At 47.5% G+C, this 22,196-nt stretch overlaps 1 protein-coding gene across 11 annotated transcripts in view; it reads left to right on the top strand.

Moving 5' to 3' along the window:
- The first annotated feature begins 16,491 nt into the window (after positions 1-16,491).
- The window catches only part of LOC119269541 (pentatricopeptide repeat-containing protein At1g09820-like), a 22,320-nt gene continuing 16,615 nt past the window's right edge, over positions 16,492-22,196 (top strand). For 4 of the 11 annotated variants that reach the window (XM_037551419.1, XM_037551431.1, XM_037551412.1 and 1 more), the window contains exons 1-6: positions 16,492-18,224; positions 19,447-19,973; positions 20,145-20,347; positions 20,431-20,524; positions 20,603-20,679; positions 20,807-20,873. In XM_037551419.1, the coding sequence (XP_037407316.1) occupies positions 16,492-18,216 (1,725 nt within the window). In that variant the 3' untranslated portion in view covers positions 18,217-18,224; positions 19,447-19,973; positions 20,145-20,347; ... (1 more) ...; positions 20,603-20,679; positions 20,807-20,873. Of the gene's footprint in view, positions 18,225-19,446; positions 19,974-20,144; positions 20,348-20,430; positions 20,525-20,602; positions 20,680-20,806; positions 21,085-22,196 lie in introns of those variants that run through there. The other 7 variants (XM_037551458.1, XM_037551402.1, XM_037551437.1 and 4 more) reach the window with 7 other exon arrangements.

The following is a 22,196-nucleotide window of genomic DNA, read 5'->3' as shown; positions in this document are numbered from 1 at the left end:
GGTTATAAAAAGGGGAACTACCTAACCGAAAATTACTCTACTTTCCTCCTCATAAGTGCTTCTTCTTCGTTCGCCGTTGCCACGGCCGGTGAGCAGAGCTCTAGGTAGAGAACTACTCGTAACAAGGGAGCGGCAACCAAGGCTGCGGGAAAAAAAGAGGGCTCGCCGCCACGCAGAGACCTCGAAAGATCTCTCACGGGCAGGCGATGGCTCCCAGGAGCGCCCTAGCCGCGGAGGCGAACATGCCGAGCCGGCGGAGCTGGAGTCATTATCCGTCTACGGCATGCCCAATCAGCGCAATAAGCACCTCAATAAGCAGAAGGAGTTCATCCAAGGATTGATGGAGTTGTTGAAGGAGAGCCTCGACGACATGCCCGCTGAGCTCAATCAGCAGGGGGAGTTGACCGCCGGCTTGGTGATGCTGCTGAAGAAGAGCATTGCCTCGGAGAAGAAGGCGACCGGCGAAATCCAGCGACTTGAGGAGGACAAGGCGAAGCTCTACCACGAGATCGGCCTGTTGAAGGAGAAGAACACCGGCTGGAAGAAGCTGCATGAGAATAGTAGTTCCTCGATGAAGATGCTGCAGGCCCTCGTCATGGAACAGAAGGAGGAGTTGGCGAAGCTCCGCATCGAGCACCCGGCTGCTGTCAAGGTACGTAATGCGGTCGTGGAACAGATGATGATGGCTCGCGTCGAGAAATCCCGCGTCATAGACAGAATGAAGAAGATGGCGGAGGAGACGCGCAAGGAGATGGAGGTCGTGGAGGCGATGAAGAAGCAGTTACGACTCCGCGGTGAATTAGATCATTTGGGGTGATAATATTCCTTCTTCTTTTGCTCCTGTGTTTCATCTTTTTCTTCGGGTGTTTCACCGCACGTGTCACGTTCTCTGTGAGGCATGAATAGAACAATGGTTTTTTTGAGGGAATGAATAGAACAATGCTAACAATGAGATGACTAGCAAATTAGATCATTTTTTATCGCCATATGGCACTGGGCTGCCGTGTTTCGTGCTCCTCCGTCGCAGTACTACTCTAGTGGAAAACTTGATATACCTCACGCTTCTTTGCTCCTCCTTGATCAGGTCGTCGGCGCATTTATACGAGCAGTCAAATCACAAGGCCCCGCCTTCCAGCAGTAATGAGCCGTCAAATCACAAAGGCCCTCGCCTCTCGTGAAACCGACCAAGCTAGACTGCCCCGTCCTCTAGCCTTTTAAAAAATGTATACTTTTGTACAACAGTAGTATCAATGGATTGCGATGGAGCAAAACTTGAAATTAAAAAAAAGGTGGTACATATAGAGAGTGCTCGTCGCCAAATTATGCACATAGTACTATTAAAATGGCTAGTCACAATAATGGTGTCTAGCACAACCCACCCCTCAAATAAAACTAAGAGGGTGCTTGGATACGTTTTAGTCCCATGACTAAAACTAGTGGGACTAAAACATGCTAGACTCACCCATGCTTGGATCCAAATATTAAAAAGGCTAAAATCAAGTTAATGAGCATTTATTATTCTCCAAACCCTCCAATCTAGAACTTGCATGTGTTAAAGGAGAGGATTTAAATGAGTAGAGAGAGGAGTAATCCACATTTTAGTAGGGGTACCCCTGACTAAAAAAATTTAGTCTCAAGACTAGTTTTAGCCCCTCTTTAGTCAGGGGTGCTTGGAACTTTAGCCTCTTAAAGTGACTATTTTTAGTCAGACTAAAATAAGTCCCTTGGATCCAAGCACCCTCTAAGCATCCTGGAATTCTTTGACAAAACTAAGCACCCTGAAATTCTTTGACAACTAAACTGTTGGCTATATGATGTTGGCCATATATATTGTACGTATATAATGTGAAGAAACGAGTGGTATTACTATACCAACTAAAAGATGAAATGTAAGAAATACTAGTATGTACGTACTGAAGAGTTAAAGTAACAAGAAGAAACATAACATAGTTCTGCTGGGGGCTCAGCACAACACACCCCTCAAATTAAATTAAGCACACCTGAAATTAAACTTTGCAACTATTTCGGTAGACACTGCATTAGAACCACCATGAGCAACGACACTGCCACCTTACTCGGAGTCCTCGTCTGCGTCCTCGACTTTGTCCTTGTCCCTCTTCCTCTTGGCCGATACTTCTTTGCTTGAACCGCACACTTGGTTGTTGCTCTTCATCCAACCCTTGTAGATATTGAAGCAAAGGTAGCCATCCATTGCAGCGTAGTGGATGTGGTCTATATCTAGTACATTCCGCTGCCATGCATAATGATGAAACGTGTATGGAGGTTTCTCCAGTTTACCGTACGAAGGATGAACCATGGCTCCTTCCAGGGTCAGCATTGAAGGCTAACGAGAGGACACCAGCCGATTCTTCTGGAGGTCGAAGGTGTTGCCTACAACGAGGCCTATCCGACGCAGGACTTCTTTGTCATTACCAAAGTCTACAGTAATGAATTTGACTAGGTTGCTCTCGAGGAAGTCCTTAAAATCCTGGCACTCAACGTCGGCATGGAATATGTGGTAGACCAAGCATAAGTCATGCACGCAAACCTGGATCACGGCGGGCTTCTTCCTCTCTTCATCCTTTAGATCCTTCTCTGGTCCCAGGACTGTGGTGTACTCAACATCTAACCTAGCGACCCACTCATCATCCGAGTCTTCGAACATGCGTCTGAAGCGAGAAAGGCATCCTTTCACCGTCGCGGAAGAACGGGTGTAGATGACGTCGAACTCATCGCCGGTGATGGTTGTAACTACTCACCGCCGATCGTGGAGATTTGGGACGCCATGGATTTGGGAGGAGGGTTAGGATTAGTGGAATTGTCGTAATGTGAATGGACGAGACGACTAGGAGCGAACCGCCGTAGTATTGAAGGACGTGCGGGGACGAGTAGGAGCGGCATTAATTAATTGAATCGTCTCGCCTCCCTCTACATGCAGCCGCATGCAAGCCTCACGTGCACATCCCTAGTGCATGCTACGGCTGGGTATTTATTTCTCCCAATCAGCATACGCAACGAGCAGCGGAATCAGTGTAATATGTGGTGATTTAATTACAGCGGGACTAATAAAAATGGGACTAATATGTGGTGATTTAATTATCTTCTCCTCTTAAACCACCGCCGCTCCTCTCCTGTTCCAATCTAAATGCAGCGCCGCTTCTCTCCTCTTCCATTTCAAAACCACCACCTCTCCTCTCCTGTTCCAGTCCAAAACCAGCGTCACTCCTCTCCCGTTCTAATCCAAAACCAGTGCTGCTCCTCTCCTCTTCCATTCAAAAACCACCGCCGGCGAGTGAAGGTGTTGTGGAGAAGTAGATCGATGGAGGAGTACAACCGATACGTGAGGATCGCAGACGGCGACCTTGTGAAGATAGCTAGGATGTTGGAGATACAGTCTTGGTTTGACAACAAGGACCAACTAGCGGCAACAGCGACATCCATGGCCAAATATCTGCAATAGAGCGAAATGGCGGTGATACTCCCGGAGGGAGTCGCGCCGGAGTACATAGAGCTGCTCCTCTGGGCCATGGAGCAAACAGATTCACCGAATCCCGATCATGAGGGAGCGGTGGTGGGAGTATCGATCCCAGATGGAGCATCCACCAGAGATTGAAGGATCGAGCATCTACAGGGTGCCATTCGTGAGGGTGTCCTACCAGAGCGAGCCGGTGGAGACTTCGTCGACCGAACCCAACTGCAAGAGGAAAAAAGCAGTTGGCCCGACGACGCTTCCCCACCATCGTCTCCCTCGACGTTCACATCATCTCACGGGGCGGTTGTCTGCCGCCGAGGAATAGGAGGGGGCTGCCCCCCAGCCCAACAGTCGGGCAGGTTGTGAATTGTCAGGAGGAGCTTAGGGTTGTCAGTATTTGCAGGTTGTGAATTGTGTTTTGTGTTGTGTATTTTGAGAGTATTTTCAGATATGAATGTCTTTTGAATTTCAGATTTGCAGTATTGAGCATATGAAGTATTTTATGAATTCTAGAGATCTATTTTTAGCACTTAAAAAATGTAGTTTCATAGGAGTATAAAAGTGCAGACAATGTGATTCTCAGAGAAGAAACTGCAAGTTTCAGTTTCAGATAAGAAACTGCAAGTTCAGTTTCAGATAAGAAACTGCAACTTTCAGAGGCAGAGCATTTATATTAACACGGCCTTTTCAAACATGGTTAATATCATGTTGGAAGTTTTATTCATGGTCGAAAATAGAACTACCAGCCAATTAACATCATGCTGATCAACATTCATGCATAGCACATCTTCATATGAAGCACAGTCAAAATGCCCACACAATGTCGAGTGTGCGAAACACAAAGAAAACGAGGGACGAAGTTTTGGCAAGTGTTGGACGTGGTTTTGGGCTGCCCCGTCTAGGCTTTCATTTTTAACATACGCAGCCCACGACCTCGGATGGGAGGTCTGGCCTATGGACCTCCCATCCAAGGTTTTATTTTTGGCAGCCCAATTTATGTATTTTTTTGAAGAAAACATAGAGGTATGTTCTATTTTTTTATATAAGAATAGGAACTCCAGGTCCAACTTATGTTCCCTTCTAACTATATTATATATATTTAAATTATTTTATAATATATATTATTTTTATTGTCATCATAAATTTAACAGATACTTACATATGTAAGAAAACAATATCCCACATCTTATTAACTTAAATAATTTCGTACCAAATAAAATACTGGATTGTTTTGGCACGAAAATCCTAGTGATTGTGTACAAAAGCTTGGTAAGATTTAAGAACGAATGTAATAATATCATTTATTATTTAAATATATTTATAACAAAATGCTCAGCCCCTTTTTATTTTTTGATAACATTGCTGGCCCAACCCAACATTATAATTAGAATCAGCCCAGCAAAATCGTGTATTTCGAGAAAGTGCAAATGGCCTGTAATTTTTTAGGAAATAAAATAAATGGGTCGCATGAACGCTATATTATTTATTCACCCAGCCCAGCTAATAGATGTAATTCAAAAAAAGATCAAATTGACTGTAAATTCTACCACGCAAAAAAATGTAAATTCTAAAAAAATGGGTTGAATACATGCCCCATTTTTGGAGGCTGAAATGTGGGCCAATAGGTCAAAGCCAACGCAAGTCGTTGTCAATTTAGTCAACAAATGATTCTGACATGTTAGCCGTTGGATTTACATCCAACGACCGGCATCCATCTTCAATCTCTCGTCTTCTTCCTCCAGCGCCACCGGGACCACCTCCCGCCTCCTACTGCTAGCAGCTCTGCTTAGCACGCTTCGCTATGAAGTGCTACTCCACCGTTGACCAGGCCATCCCTCCATCCCTCCACACCTCCTGTTCTTATCGACCGACTGTCGAACCACACCGCACTAGAACCAGTTAACCCTCGTACACCTCTCCGTCTACGACTCTACTCCCGCGTCTTCCCATCTCCGGCTCGTTGCTGTCCAGGGCCTCGCCGTCGTCCACCACCTTGGATGCGCTCGGCGTGGCGTGGTCAACGTGGTCAACGAACGACACCATCGGAAATAGACTGTGCGTGGAGAGGCTGACAGCTGGGTCCACGGCCGCACACAAGGAAATGCCTCCTTATTACACGCAAAATGATGATTCCTCCACCTGACATCTGGTACCCACCGGAAGGGCCTCTGTATTTCACAAAAATAACGTGCCCCCGCTGACATGTCGGACCCACCAGCTATCTTCGCACGCAAGGAAGTGCCTCCTTATTACGCACACAAAAATGAATATTCCCCCTGCCAGCTGGAACTCAGCATAGTGGGAGGCTGACTTGTGGGCCTACCAAGTTGACGGGGACGGAGGGCTTTGTCAACTTAGTCAATATGAACAATTCTAGCTCCTGTTACCGTACGATGTTCATCCAACGGCCGTAGTGCTTCTTCAACCTCTGGTCTTCTTGCTCCAGCCGCCCAAACCAGCGCCGGTCGTGCCGCGTGCTCCTGCCACCCGTGGCCGGCTGTGATGCCGCGGAGGCCTCACCGCCCCCTACTACTCCCACCGCTAGCCAGATCATACCTCTACTCACCCACACCCCCTGTTATTCTGCGGCGACAACAGCCTCACACCGCAGTTGAACTAGTGAACCCTCGTACTCCTCTTCGCGTGGGCATCCACTGCTGCGTCTTCCCCGGCTCCGAGTCGTCCCCTTCCTAGTCCTCGCCGTCATCCACCGCCGTGGTGCTCTCGGCGTGGCGTGGTCAATGTGGTCAAGGAACGACTTCCATCGGACATGGACTGTATGTGGAGAGGCTGACAGCTGTGTCCACGGCCGCAGCAAGGAAGTGCCTCCTTATTACGCGCAAAATAATGATTCCTCCACCTGACAGCGAGGACCCACCGGACGGGCCACCGTATTTCGCGAAAAAAACGTTTCCCCCTAACTACTGGGACCCACCAGCTACATCTTCGCACGCAAGGAATTGCGTCCGGGAGAAAAAACGATTCGCCCCCCTGACTGCTGGGACCCACCAGCTACATCTTCGCACGCAAGGAAGTGCGTCTGGGAAAAAACGATTCGCCCCCTGACTGCTGGGACCCACCAGCTACATCTTCGCACGCAAGGAAGTGCCTGACAGTCGGGACCCACCTGGTCGAAGCGTACGTAGCGTTGTCATTCTGGTCGCGAACGTGTACATACATATATACTGGTGGATGTAGAGGCGTGCACGTGTCGTAGTAGAGGCGCGTACGTGTCATAGTAGAGGCGCGCAGGTAGCATGTACACGTACGTACAATGGCCAGGGTGCAAGAAAGAAAATACGGCCACGTATGTGTACATACGGGCGGGGTCTCGAACGCCTACTCACGCATACGTACGGCCAGGGCTCGTGTACATGGCTGGGTTGGAACGGAGAAACAACGTCGTCTTCATGTTCATGAGGAGGCAACGGAATGCGTCGTGTTCATGGGGAGGCAATGGAATGTGTCGTGTTCATCTGGAGGCAACGGAACGCGTGGGAGCCAACCGGCTGGGTCGGAACGGAATGTGTGGTCGTGTTCATCGAGAGGGCTTGGACGGAACAGGCGATGGTAATGAGGCCTGGCGTACCGCACAACGGAGGAAACAGACCTCCTACGTTCGGAACGGGGTCCTGTTGATTGGGAGGGGTGTGGCGTACCGCAAAACGGAGGAAACAGACCTCCTACGGTCGAAGCTGGGGTCCTGTTGATCGGGAGGGGTGTGGCGTACCGCAAAACGGACGAAATGGACCTCCTACGGTCGAAACGGGGGTCCTGTTGATCCGGAGGGGTGTGGCGTACCGCAAAACGGACGAAACGGACCTCCTACGGTCGAAACGGGGGTCCTGTTCATCGGGAGGGGTGTGGTGTACCGCAAAATGGGACTCCACGGGATACTGTTCATCTCCACCGTCGACCTCCTCCAGCCTCCACGGGCTACCGTCGACCTCCTCCAGCCTCCACGGGCTCCTATTCATCCAGCCTCCACGGGCTCCTGTTCATCCAGCCTCCACCGCGCGCTACTCCACCGGCTACTGTTCAACCACCCCTCCACGGGCACCCCTCCACCGTCTACTATTCATCCAGCCCTCCAGACCATGGGGTCCTGTTCAACCATCCCTCCACCATCTACTGTTCATCCAGCCCTCCACACCATGGGGTCCTGTTCATCCAGAGGCAACGCCACCGCTCACTGTTCATCCAACACCCCCCCCCCGCAACGCTCACTGTTCATCCAATAGATCGGCTTCAGTTAGCAGCAGTAGCGAAGGAATCGCTCGATCGGGTTCAGTTAACAGCCATCGATCGATCGCTCGGGTTCAGTAATGTGTAGCCTGCAGTGCAATCGCTCGGATTCAGTTAGAGCCCAACGCCTCGCTCGGGTTCAGTTAGAGCCAATGCCTCGCACACACGCGCCTACATGTATGAGAGAAACACGCATCGCTTGGCCCCCGACCTCCTACCGTAACCGGGAACTCCCCGAAATCCCCCCCTCGCTTCTACCACGGTTTTTTCCGTCATGGACGGCCCAAAGAATGTCATGCAGCTGCGTCTCCGGACCTCCCAGGACGAAAAGCCCATTTTTTGTCATGATTTTTTGTCATAGAAGTAGGAGCCCACCACATCTATGATGATACCGGGTTTTGTCACAACTATCGTCATAGAAGTGTCATATGTATGACAGAAAAAAATTTCGTTCGGCCCAAAATGTCACGGATGTGTCTTTTTTTGTAGTGAATACTAGATAAAGCACGACTAATATAGCATAGATAAAACAAGTCATGCGGTCTGACAGAGAGAAGGTAAATAGCATCTGCGTATGTGAACTAGAACTGAACATATCTAGAGCAGACAGTAGAGCGAGTTGCATAAATGAAGTAGAACTTAACATATCTAGGTCAAACACTAGAACAACAAACTGTGGCAGGACCTCTAATAGAAGGAGCAAGAACACGTATGGGACTACAGCAGCAGCAGTAGCACTGGACTTGGGGTCGGTGTCCTCGCCAGGCATGTCGTCGAGGAGGTTGTCGACGTCGGGGAATAAGTCATCGTTGGGGAAGTAGTCATCGGACTCCGAGGCGTCCGTGACGAAGAAGTCAGTAGTCATGCGAAGCGCTCCCCAAAAACTTTATCACCCTTCTCCCGTACATGACTCAAAGAGGTGCGGTTTCGGAGGCCTACTGTCCCGACCTGCGGTGCACGCCGCAAGTCGGGATGGGGAAGATCGTAGCAGAAGCTCAGTGCTCAGGAACTTGGTGGCGAGAGGAAGGGAGTCTTCTGGTGTGCCTCTCTGGAGAGGAGCGACCTCTCTTATATAGGCACTATGAACAGGCAGCAGACGAAGAGGTGCGTCGTTCGGATTCAATCTCCACTATAGCAAAAAGGTTTCAGATCCCGAGTGACCATTCGTATACCCGTAGTGCGTGGCAAAAATTTAGACATCGGCTCGGCTCATTCCCGCAGCCCGCGGCGCATCGTGACGAGGCGTGGCGGGCAGCGGAGGAGGAGCACACGTGAATGTCCCTCTTATTCTCATGCTCATACATGTGAGGAGACATCCTCCCTTATAAGGAGGTCCAACTGCCACTAAACTAGCAATGTGGGACTAAAATTTGGTTCCACCTCTTGCCTTGCACAAATGGGTTGAGTGAGCCTCTAGGATTTATTTGGAATTTCTGAAATTGCTATTGGACTGGCCCGAAAATAGAATAAATTCCAGCAATCCCCCACTAGATCCTAGAGGCACATAGAATTTGCCTTTAGTTCTAAAACATTGTTTTATATACCGGTACTGCAGCGGAGACTGTTAAGTTAAACTTCCACCTAGAACTCTATGCTACACTAGTAAGTAACTTGAACAGTGGACTGGGCCTTGAACTGCAAGTCTTCTGAGAATCTAGGTTCACACAAAGCCTTGACCGATACTGGGCTACTGTGGATCTTCCCCATGTGGAGCTTATGCGTCATACTCCGAGACCTTTCATGAGTTTACTAGAGAGAACCCTACTCCCATAGATTGCGGCGTTTAACAATCAGACTCATATAGGTGTGTTCTTCAAAAGATGTTCTGCAGGACAACATCTCTGCTTAAAAGAGCCACTTAGAACACATTAATATATACATCAACCTGCCATGCAGATTAGGAGAGTATTGCATCTTCATGGAGTGGTATTGTTAATAGTAAGGATACTCTCCTCTCAGTTGACCAACAGCTTGTCTTCCACTTCTAATTCACGGGATCTCCGATCACAAAGAATAGGTTACTACTGTGAACAACTCATATTGTGGGTCTCATACCCATCCCCCTCGATGCATTATCCTTCGGGTAACATGAATAGATTATACATTACGTGATAGACCCTTAGTAAAAGGATCTACCAGATTTTTTAGATGTTTGGATATAATCCAATGCAATAACTCCGGAGTTTCTCATTTTCCTGACAGACTTTAACCTTCTCTGAACGTGTCTTGATGACTTCATATTATCCTTTGAGCTGCTCACTTTCGTGATCACAGTTTGATTGTCGCAGTTCATAAGGATACCCGATACATGTTTCTCAATAATCGGCAAGTCATTCAAGAGACGGCGAAGCCAATATGCTTCGACCGTAGCTGTATCTAGTGTTGTGAGTTCTGCTTCCATTGTTGACCTCGTTAAGATGGTCTGCTTGCAAGACTTCCAAGAAACAGTGCCACCTCCATGAGTGAATACATATCTGCTCGTGGCCTTTATCTCATCAGCATCTGAGATCCAGTTTGAGTCACTATACCCTTCAAGCACCTTTGGGTGCCTAGTGTAGTGAATTCCATCATTCGCAGTGCCTTTCAAATAACGCAAAACTCTCTCTAGAGCTTTCCAATGCACATCTCCTGGGTTTGAGACAAATCGGCTCAGTTTGCTAACAACAAAAGAGATGTCAGGTCTTGTAGCACTGGTTAAATACATAAGCGAGTCAATAATCTGAGAATATTTCAATTGGTCTCTAGCAATTCTTCGATTCTTTCGAAGCAACACACTAGCATCATATGGTGTTGGAGAGGGCTTGTAGTCACTGTAACCAAAGCGACTCAAGATCTTTCCCACATAGTGAGATTGAAGCAATGTAATCCCACCATCATCGTCTCTCAACAACTTGATGTTCAGAATGACATCAGCCACTCCTAAATCCTTCATCTCAAAGCAATGAGATAGGAAATCCTTGACCTCCTTAATAACCTTCAGATTTGTTCCGAAAATCAGTATGTCATCAACATACAAGCAAAGGATAACTCCCACGCCGCCACCATGGCGATAGTACACACATTTATCTGCTTCGTTTACAACAAAGCCTGCGGCTGTTAAAGTTCTTTCAAACTTCTCATTCCACTGCTTGGGTGCTTGCTTAAGTCCATACAGAGACTTCAACAACTTGCACACTTTTCCTTCCTGACCATCTACTACAAACCCATCTGGTTGTTCCATATAAATTTTCTCTTACAACTCTCCATTTAGTAAAGCAGTATTAACATCCATTTGATGAACGAGAAGACCATGTGAGGCAGCTAGTGAAAGTAGTACTCGAATAGTGGTCAGTCGAGCCACAGGTGAGTAAGTATCAAAGAAGTCTTCACCTTCCTTTTGGGTATAACCCTTAGCCACGAGTTGTGCCTTGTACTTTTCGATAGTACCATCATGCCTAAGCTTCTTCTTGAATACCCATTTGTACCCTATAGGTTTGCACCCATAAGGACGATCAGTTATCTCCCAAGTTTTATTTGCCAAGATGGAATCCATCTCACTACGTACCGCTTCCTTCCAGTAGTCAGCATCTTCAGATGCATAGGCCTCTGAAATAGAATCGGGAGTGTCATCTATGAGATACACAAGAAAATCATCACCAAAGGACTTTGCAGTCCTTTGTCTCTTGCTCCTAGTAGGAACTTCAATGTTCTCCTCCACAGGATTTTTAAAGTGTTCCATCAAAATGGCAGGTTCAGTAATTGTAACCGGTTCCTGATTCGATGAACTAGGCATATCCTGATTAGATGAGGTAGCCATATCCTTCATGGGAAAGATATGTTCAAAGAAAATTGCATCATTCGACTCCATAATCGTACCGACATGCATGTCAGGTACCTCAGATTTTATAACCAAGAATCTATAACCAATGCTATGAAAAGCATATCCCAGGAAAACATAGTCCATAGTTTTTGGTCCTAGCTTCCACTTCTTTGGAATTAGCACATTGACTTTCACCAAACAACCCCAGGTTCATAGATAAGAGAGCTTTAACCTTTTATTCTCCCATTCCTCGAATGGAGTTATCTCTTTGTTCTTTGTGGGAACCCAGTTTAGGACATGACATGCAGTCAATATCGCCCCCCCCACCATGCCTTGGAGAGACCCGAAGTGTCTAACATGGCGTTAACCAAATCAGTTAGAGTACGGTTCTTTCTTTCGGCCACCCCATTTGACTGAGGTGAATAGGGAGGCGTCCTCTCATGGATTATACCATGTTCCACACAAAAGGAATCAAATTCATTTGAGAAATACTCTCCACCACGATCGGGCCTAAGACTCTTGATCTTTCGATCAAGTTAGTTTTCCGCTTCAACTTTATAGATCTTGAAATACTTCAAAGCCTCATCCTTATATTTTGGAAGATACACATGGCAGTATCTAGTGGAGTCATCAATTAACGTCATAAAATACTTCTTTCCACCTTTTGTCAACACACCATTCATTTCACAGAGATCTGAATGTATGAGCTCTAGTGGTGCAAGATTTCTCGTTTCCGCAGTCACATGAGACTTACGAGGTTGCTTAGCTTGCACACACACTTGACACTTAGATCCCTTGACAGTGGTGAAACTAGGGATTAAGTTCAACTTCGCTAGTCGCGACATGCAACCAAAGTTAACATGACAAAGATGTGAATGCCACATATTTGATTCACTATTGTTGCAAACATGATTAACAACTTTATTGCAAACGTCTGATAAGGATAAACGAAACAGGACTCCTGACTCATAGCCTTTACCTACAAAGGTTCCATACTTGGATATTACAGATTTATTCAACTCAAAGACAAGCTTGTAGCCATCTCTACATAGAAGATATCCGCTAACAAGATTTTTATTGACGGAGGGGACATAATGCACGTTCTTCCCTGAAGTAAACTTCAGATCGACCGTGCCAACACCACGAACAGAATCACTTGAACCGTTACCCATCATCATGGTGGAAGTCCCTGCGGTCTGATAAGACGAAAACATGGAAATATCACCACATACATGCACATTAGCACATGTGTCAATCAACCAATCAGGAGAATGACGTACTGAAAGAATAGTGGAAAATATACCATACCCAACATCCTTCATGTCAGTGTCTCCAATGACAACATTAGCGATCTTGCCGCCATTCCCAAGATGACGCTTGTCACAGTGACTAGGGCAACTAGGAGCCCAATGATCAGGATCTCCACACACATGACAAACACCTTTCTTCTTGTCATTCTTGTTCTTGAAGTTCGTGTGTTGTACAGCCTTATTCTTCCCTTCAAACTTTGCTTTACCATCAAACTTGCCCTTGTTCTTGAACTTGTGGGGCTGGAAGTTTTTCTTCTGTACCAGATTGGCACTAGAACCTCCCTCAATACCTCGAGCACGGTTGTCCTTTGCTCTCACCTTTTCTTCCACATCAAGAGTACCGATGAGATCCGGAACGGAAAACTTCCGCCTCTTATGCTTTAGTAAGGTAGCAAAGTTCCTCCACGTGGGAGGAGCTTAGTGATAATGCCTCCGGCAACGAACTTGTCCAGTAGCATACAATTGAAGTGCTCAAGTTCTCTAGCAAATGACTGTATCTCATGAGCTTTCTCAACCATGAAGTGCTCTTCAGTCATCCTGTAATCATAGAATTGCTCCATGATGTACAACTCAGTACCAACATATGAGACCCCAAACTTGGCCTCGAGTGCGTCCCACATATCTTTTCCATTATCAATTGACGCATAAGCATCAACTATGTTCTCACCAAGAACACTCAAAAGAGCAGCCTTAAACAGAGTATCCATTTTCTAAAAAGCTTGTTCCTGTTGGGCATCATACTCCCCTTCAGGTTTGCCAAGAGTGGCGTCATAGCAACTCATGGTTTGAAACCATAAGACTGCTCTCACGCGCCACCTCTTATAGTGGATACCCTCAAACATAGCAGGTCTCATGGAAGCAGCAAAACCGCTCGGGGTAAATTGCCTATAATAAGGTTTTTGGATTGTTGGAAATATGAGTAATTTACCGAATGATTTTATTAACAGAAATACTAGATAAAGCACGACTAGTATAGTAGAGATAAAACAAGTCATGCGGTCTGACAGAGAGAAGGTAAATAGCATCTGCATATGCGAACTAGAACCGAACATATCTAGAGCAGACAATAGAGCAAGTTGCATAAATGAAGTAGAACTTAACATATCTAGGGCAAACACTACAACAAGGAGCTGTGGCAGGACCTCTAACAGAAAGAGTAAGAACACATACGGGACAGCAGCAGCAGTAGCACTGGACTTGGGGTCAGTGTCCTCGCCGGCCATGTCGTCGAGGAGGTTGTCGACGTTGGGGAAGAAGTCGTCGGACCTCTAACAGAAAGAGTAAGAACACGTACGGGACAACAGCAGCAGTAGCACTGGACTTGGGGTCAGTGTCCTCGTCAGCCATGTCGTTGAGGAGGTTGTCGACGTCGGGGAAGAAGTCGTCGTCGCAAAACCTTATCACCCTTGGGAGGGAGACGAAGCGAACAAGCAGCATGCGAAGAGGTGCGTCGTTCATATTCAATCTCGGCTCATTCCTGCAACCCACGGCGCGGCGTGACGAGGCGGGTGGAGTAGGAGCGCACGTGAATGTCTCTCTTTTTCCAATGCTCATACATGTGATGAGACATCCTCCCTTATAAGGAGGTCCAACTCCCACTAAACTAGCAATATGAGACTAAACTTTGGTTCCACCTCTTGCCTTGCACAAATGGGCTGAGTGGGCCTCTAGGATTTATTAGAAATTTCTGAAATTGCTATTGGGCTGACCCGGAAATAGAATAAATTCCAGCAATATAACCCCTTGATGACATGAACCCAATGCTGCAGGATCCATTTTATGTCTGCTTGGAAGACAAACCATGAGATGTAGAACAACTAAAGGGTATCCTGTTTCAGATCTTAGCATTTGTGCCCCAGGAACTCGCTGCTCTGCCTGGCTGTCTATACTCTGCAGTTTGTGACAAGCCTCCAGTTCCATGTGTCTTGTCTTTGGCCTGCTTCATGGCATCAGCAACATTCGAAATTGGAGTGCATATGACATGACACAGTTTGGCCTGCGCTTTGTGGTAAGATTCTACCGGCTTTTCGCCTTGTAGTGTTGTTCTTTTTACATTCTCGCTTGCTCAGAGATGTAATTGAGATCTCGGCCTGTATCTGACTTTTTCCTCTCTTGGAATGAACTTCTCCATTTGCACCAAGTCCCCTAGCAAAATTATATTGAGTCTAACATGTTTTTATGAGTAATTGAATAATTTTTAAACCTCTTATAAGTAATGTAAAAAGAACAAGCAGATTTCTAAACCTTTATATTGAAAAATTATATTCAATTACCTTTAGAATGAATTTCTTCATTTGCATCAAGAGAGAAAGAACGTGTAAAATTATATTAACTTTCTTCTCTCTTAGAATGAACTTCTCCATTTGGGATAATTATTCAACCCCGGCCTTGTTTGGTTGTGTGTGGATCCGAGGGGTCTGTGGGGGATTTAAACTCTTATAAGTTAAAATACGTTTCAATCCTCTTGGAAGGAGGATTAATCGAACAAGCAGTAAAAGATTTATATGTTTTTTCTATGAGTAATCGAATACTTTTTTAATCTTATAAGATCCAAATTAAGATGATATTGTAATTATATACTCTCTCCGTTTCAAATTACTTATCGTGGAGTAATTTGGAATGGAGGGAGTACGTTTCTGCCGTGCTTCTGGTTCTGAAACGAAATGTTTGTGCCGAACTCCTCCTGAGTGTATTTTCCAGTCAGTCATCATCACCGCTGGGAGCTGTGATACTGAGAAAACCCACCCAAACCCTCCCCTAAGAGCATTACTAGTAGAACCCTCAAACCCTCAAATCCTTAAAGTAGTTTTAAGGGTTGAGAAGTGCCACTTTTTGACACTTTTAAGGGTTGAAAAACAGGGGCAAATACTAGAACCCTCAAACCCAACCCTTATAACGGAATATTCCGTCGAGCACCTCGGGCATTCCGTCGAGCACCTCGTGCACGACGGGCGGAGGGTCGGCGATTGGGGGCGCGGGCGCGGTCTTCGTCCAAGAGGTGGTCCTCTTCACGACCGGGGTCCCTCCCGCGGCGAGCTTGGCCACCGCAGCACCCTTCGGCCCAACCGACGACGTCTTCCGACGGCGCTTGGTGGTGGGCGGCTGCGGCGGGGCGAGGGAGGAGGCGGGGGCCAGGGCGACTGCGGGCTGCGGAGGGACGACGTGCTGGCCAGCACGCCGCCACTTGGCGCCGAGGACGTGGGTGGCGGCCACCATCGACGCGACCTGCGCCTGGCTCGGGACAGGTGGCTGCTGGGCCGACGTGGGCGTCGCGGAGGCGGCGATTGGGGGCGGGGCGACGGGCGGGGCAAGGGAGGAGGCGAGCGTGAGGATGGGGGCGGGCGGCGGCTCCATGGCGTGCGGCGGCCGGCGGCGATTGGGGGCGGGGCGACGGGCGGGGCAAGGGAGGAGGCGGGCGACGAACCTGATTTTTCCTTCCCACGCGCGCAACGGATAAATAGAGGTTGGGGTTGTTTCCCCACTCCAACCCTCACTTTTAGAGGCTGGAAGAGCGACCCGGGCTCTAACCCTTAAATTTTTTTACAGGTTTAGAGATTAAAGGGTTCTAGTCTTTGCGTTTTTTTCGTCTCAATCCGTAAAAAAACGGTTATTTTTGAGGGTTTGAGGGTACTACTAGTAATGCTCTAACAAACAACACCCCCACCATGCCGCTCCGCACGCTGCTCCGGCACCTCTCGGCCGGCCAGTTCGCGCGCCTGCAGGCACTCACGGGCGCGGCCACGGCGCCGGCCGCGCACCGCGTCCTCCACCTCCTCCTCCGCACCGCGCCGGCCCCTCCCCTCCCCCACCTCGTCTCCCTCGCGCGCTGGTCCCGCTCCCACTTCCGCGCGCCTCTCCCGCTCCGGTTCCACGCGCTGCTGCTGGCCCGCCTCGCCTCCCACGGCCTCCACCCGCTGCTCTGCTCCGAGCTCCACGCCCTCGCCGCCGCCCGCCTCCACTCCCCGGCCTCCATCCTCCGCGCCCTCCCCGCGTCTTCCCCCGCCACCGCGCCGCTCATCGCCGACATGCTCGTCCTCGCGCTCGCCAGGGCCTCCCAGCCCTTGGCGGCGTACGAGGCCTTCCACCTCCTCGGCAACAACCACCCGCGCCACCGCCCCTCCGCTTTCTCGGTGAACAGCCTGCTCTCCGCCCTTTTCGCCGCGGGTCGGGTCGACCTCGCCGAGCGGGCTTTCAAGGCGGCGCTCCGGCGACGCGTGTCCCCGGACCTTTTGACATTTAACATCGTCATCTCCGGGCTCTGCAAGGCTGGGCAACTTCGCAAGGCCGGCGATGTCGCCAAGGACATCAGGGCGTGGGGGTTGACCCCCTCTGTGGCCACCTTCAATGCTCTCATCGACGGCTACTGCAAGAAGGGTCGTGTCGGGAGGATGTACCACGTCGATGCGCTTTTGAAGGAGATGGTCGAGGCTGGAATCTCGCCCAATGTTGTTACATTCAATGTGCTGGTTACTGGGTACTGCCAGGACTCGAACACTGCTGCTGCGGTGAGAGTCTTTGAGGAGATGAAGCAGCAGGGGATTGCGCCCAGCATGGGGACATACAATGCACTTGTTTGGGGTCTCTGCAGTGAGGGCAAGGTAGAGGAAGGGGTGAAGCTGGTGGATGAGATGCAGGATCTGGGGCTGGCGCCTAATGTAGTCACCCTGAATAGTGTGCTGAATGGGTTTTGCAAAAAGGGCATAATGGTAGATGCTGAGAATTGGGTTGATGGTATGGCACAGAGGAATGTTGAACCTAACGTGGTTACTTACAATACCTTGATTGATGGATATCGCCGGCTCGGCAAAATGAAGGATGCGGCGGCGGTGAAGGAGGCGATGGCAGGGAAGGGGATTAGTCCAAATGTCAGAACATACAATTGCCTGATAGCTGGGTTTGACCAGAGCGGGGATTGGAGGAGTGTTTCTGGTCTTCTCGATGAGATGAAGGAGAAAGGTGTTAGAGCTGATATTGTCACTTACAATACACTTATTGGTGCCCTGTGCTGCAAAGGGGAAGTACGTAGAGCTGTAAAGCTCTTGGATGAAATGTTGATGGTTGACTTGGAACCAGAGCATCGGACTTACAACAACATAATAAATGGGTACTGTGAGAAGGGGAACATTAAGTCTGCCTATGAAATTAGGACCAGGATGGAGAAAGGTAGGAAACGGGCAAATGTGGTCACATACAATGTGTTCATCAAGCACCTTTGCAGAATGGGGAAGATGGAGGAGGCTAATGAGCTCCTGAATGAGATGTTGGAGAAAGGTCTCGTTCCAAATAAGGTTACCTATGAAATAATCAAGGAGGGGATGATGGAGAAAGGTTACGTTCCTGATGTAAGAGGATTCGCTTGCTCAGAAGCCTCTCAAAATCTGACATCCTGAAACGCTTGGTATGTTCGAGTAATGTACCAACATAGCTTGTCTGTACCTACTTATACCTAGCAAACAAAGCAAGTAAATGGCAAGTTGGATTGTTGTTGAAATGAGAAATTGGCAATCCCTAATTCTGCTAGGTCATAGTTTACCCACTGCTTTTAGGTTTGGATGTTATCATTTGGTCCTTATGTGGTATAACCTAGGAGTAACTCTGTTCTTTGGTATAGTTCAGCCATTAACATCGTTCTCAATCCAACTACCTTGCAGTTCACAGTTTTAAGTTTTAATGCTTGGTATTTTCTTGGACCCAGTCTTTTTGGTGTGCACAATGTGTTCACATTGAAGGAAGTAAACTGAAGCGAACCAGGCAAACTTGAGCATCTGTTTATGCGTGCTTATTAGTGGTAATGTCATACTAGCATTCATTTTAGCTTTCAGAGTACTTAGCACGACAGTATGACACTCCCCTATGCTTCCTATTTAGCATCACACAGGAAGTGAAGACCAGAGGCAAATACCTGTGCAACTCTATCTGACAGATCCATGAATCTGAAAGTGCTCACCTAGTACTGCGCCTCCTGGACACTACACTGATCTCTTACTGTATAGCCTACGTTTGAAGGATTCCTTTAGATAATGGAAAAAAATTATTAGTGTGTTTACCTTAAGGTTAGGAGCCACTTTATTTGGTTCAGCATATATAAGGGCGACAAAAAATCTGATGAAATTTCCTCACTTGTCCTTGAGCAGAAGACTGGTTGTGTTTCCCAAGAATAGAAGTAATATTTACGGTCCCCAGTAGTCACACAAATGAAATGCAACCAGGAGTCCACACCCTGATGGTGGAAACAAGATTTGGGGCTTCCATCTCCCCTGTGAGTCCTATGAGGTGCAGCAAAATGTTTATCACCCACATAATGAACTCAAAAAACATCATGTGCATATCGAGGCTTATGCACACTTTTTCTCCATTAATATTGTTTGTCTTGCTGATGGTTCTAACCAGCAAGTGGGGTATTGCATATTGTGCTGTTGCTCAGCAGATGTTTCTGAGCCCCAACCCTGATGGTTGATTTAGGGTTCCAAATCATTTCGAGGTTGTAAAAATCTCACATGAGAAATGGGAATAAGTAGTAATTCTTTTGCAAAGCACCACCACTGGCTTATCAGCATCTTGTAAATTTGCCTGCTTTACCAGGAACTATTTGTTGTAGTCTGATGCTTTTACTGGTATAGGTACCTGCTGTACAGCCTTCAGCTTATGTGTCCGCACAACTATTCTCAAGTGACAAATCATGCAATAAACCTCCTCTGCTCTTGTGATCTGAATGTACAAAAGCTCAGTACGTACAGTGAAGTTGGACCCTTCACTGCTGTTTGTTTACTACCGGTTTTGCAAACTGGGGTGGGCAAGGATTCTGATCGGATTTCGGAGAGTGCTGGATGGGCAGTTGCCATTGTCAGCAACAACTACAATAACAACAGCAATAAAAAGGAAAGAGAAAGTATAACTAAACAGAAAATAGGCTTATCTGCCATCTGTTGGGAGGACAAGAAACAATATGGTTTCAGACAGGGCTGCACGCAGGGTTGAAATACAGGCGGATAGTTTCCACATGGTCTGGAGCCAAATCGGGGCAAATTGAAATTCTGAAAGAAAATTTACTGTTTGGTCGGAGTTAAATCCAGATTCAAGTAGCTATCTGCTGGATACGGATATTTCCTGGATTTGGCCGGCAGTTTCCTGAATTTGAAATCCAAAGGTATGATACATTTCATCCTTGTCTTTTTTATGTGCAAATCATATTAGCATATGAGGAGTGCTTCCATGCTCTTCCAAAATTAGATTGCAAGGGCAAATTATTATTGCAGTAAGTTCTGATGCCCAAGTCCCACGATCTTTTGCTTTGTTCACCGACCGGCCTCTCCTCCAGTGGCGCCTCGCCATGATCCACCTCCAGCAGCCTAGTGTGAAGTCGTTCTAGCGTGCCACTGCAGCTTCCTTCCGTGCTTCAACCAGGCGGACTATGCACCGTCCAGCCAGTGGATGCCTGTATCGACGACCTCTTTGCGCTTATTGCACTCGTGGAGCAGATTGGTAGATTGAGTGGCTCGTCGTGTCACTGCTGGTTTTATTGTAAGTACCCCCTCTGTACCAAAATGTAAAACGTTTTTTTGGTTTTGCATAGGGCATAAAAAGCGTTTTACATTTTGTTACAGAGGGAGTATGTTGCTGCAACAATCGTGTAATTCTTGTCAGTAATGCTTCTCACCGTTTTCCTCCTGCTCGAGGGTTTGAATTGGATGGCTCAAGGTTGATACTTTGCAACGCTACCCAATTGCTTCTTTGTATTAGCCAGCTGTTGATTACTGAATTTTTATTCCTCGTTAGAAGCACTGCAGGAACATGTGTATTTAATAAAGTACGATGATTGTTCAAGCAACAAGGAATTACACAGGAATATGCAAGTATGTAATGAATCGGATAGAGATATTTACAATCATAGTAGCGGCCGTTAAAAAAAAACTACAGGCTGTACTTGTGCGGTGATTGAATTATTCTGATTGTTCCCTAATTCTTGTCATTCTACTGCAGCCATACTGCACATCTGCTCTACTCAGGACCGTTGATGGTCTCAGATTGGATGGTTTGACTGTTTCAGGTATGTTCTTGATCACCTCAACTGTGGCTCCAACCATCAACATAGTGGGACCACTAACGAATTCCCCGTGATTCACATTGCTTCGTTGGTTAATTAGTTTGTGCCATATACAGTTGATGTAATGTTTACAATCTGTGATATACAAATTGACAAATCTATTAATAAAAAATCGTGTATGTTCACCTGTAAACATATGCAAGATTTTCCATGATTGATTCGGATGACGTTGGAGTTCTTAGGAGCTGCAAGAATACATATATCTTGCTTTGCTAATGACAAATTTATAATGTATTGTATCAGTGGTTATTTTGGAAGAACTTCTGCTCCTTTTGACAGCTGAACTGAAACCATCTGCCATTGATATTAATAGCTACCAGATTTATTTATTTGAAACGGAGACAAAAGCCTCATATATTGATTAAGAGGAGGAAAGAGTCTGTGTTACAAGAGACCCACAAGCATGAACACAATTACTCTTCCAAGATAAAAGCCCCTAAATATTTCGCACCCGCGGTTACCAAAGCTTCATTTCGTTGATGATCATGTTGAGCAAGATTGTGGGGGAGCATTTCTCTCATTCCAAATTGTCCATGATACAAGCATATTGAGGGAGGCCATGACTTCTCTATGGGGAGTGCCCACTTCGGAGCGATTAATCCACCAATCGTTGACGGAGCTCTCCAAATGCCACAAAGATGGGTCAATGCTATTAAGATGAAGCTTGCCGATCACCAAGCACCAAAGCCGAATAGTAACCGACACTTGGGAAAGAGATAGTCACACGATTCTTGCACCGCCTTGCAAAACAGGCAAAGATCATCCCTGTTTGGGCAGCCTATTGGCGGTCCAAATGCGGCCTTGCATAGCCGACCAAGCAAAGAACTTGACCTTTGGGGTGCCCAAACTTTTCCAAACCGCATGCTCCATTGATGAGCGAATCTTTCCCAAGAATTGTGCCTTGTATGCAGATGCCGTCGAATATTGTCCATTAGCTGTGTGTTTCCACACAATATTACCATCAACGTGTGCAAGAAGACGCACCTTATGAAGAAGCATCCAAGCCTAGAGCCCCTCCTGGCCTAGCCCTCCCGCCTCCAGCCTCGCCGCCGACGACCCCCGTCGGTAGCCCTCCCCACCGCCTAGCCCCTCCCCCGACGCCCATGGCCTCCCCCTCTGGCAGTTTTGGTGACCTCGACCTCAGCTCCGACGGCTCGCGCCGCTGGATGGACTCCGACGGCGGCTCCCCCGCGAGGTCCTACTGCGAGGTTGCCCGGGCGCCCTCGCCCGCCCCGAGCCCCGCCCTCGCCGCCTCCCTCTCCCCGG

Source organism: Triticum dicoccoides, chromosome 1A (assembly GCF_002162155.2).
Source record: "Triticum dicoccoides isolate Atlit2015 ecotype Zavitan chromosome 1A, WEW_v2.0, whole genome shotgun sequence".
Lineage (NCBI taxonomy): Eukaryota > Viridiplantae > Streptophyta > Magnoliopsida > Poales > Poaceae > Triticum > Triticum dicoccoides.
This window is presented reverse-complemented; position numbering and strand designations above follow the sequence as displayed.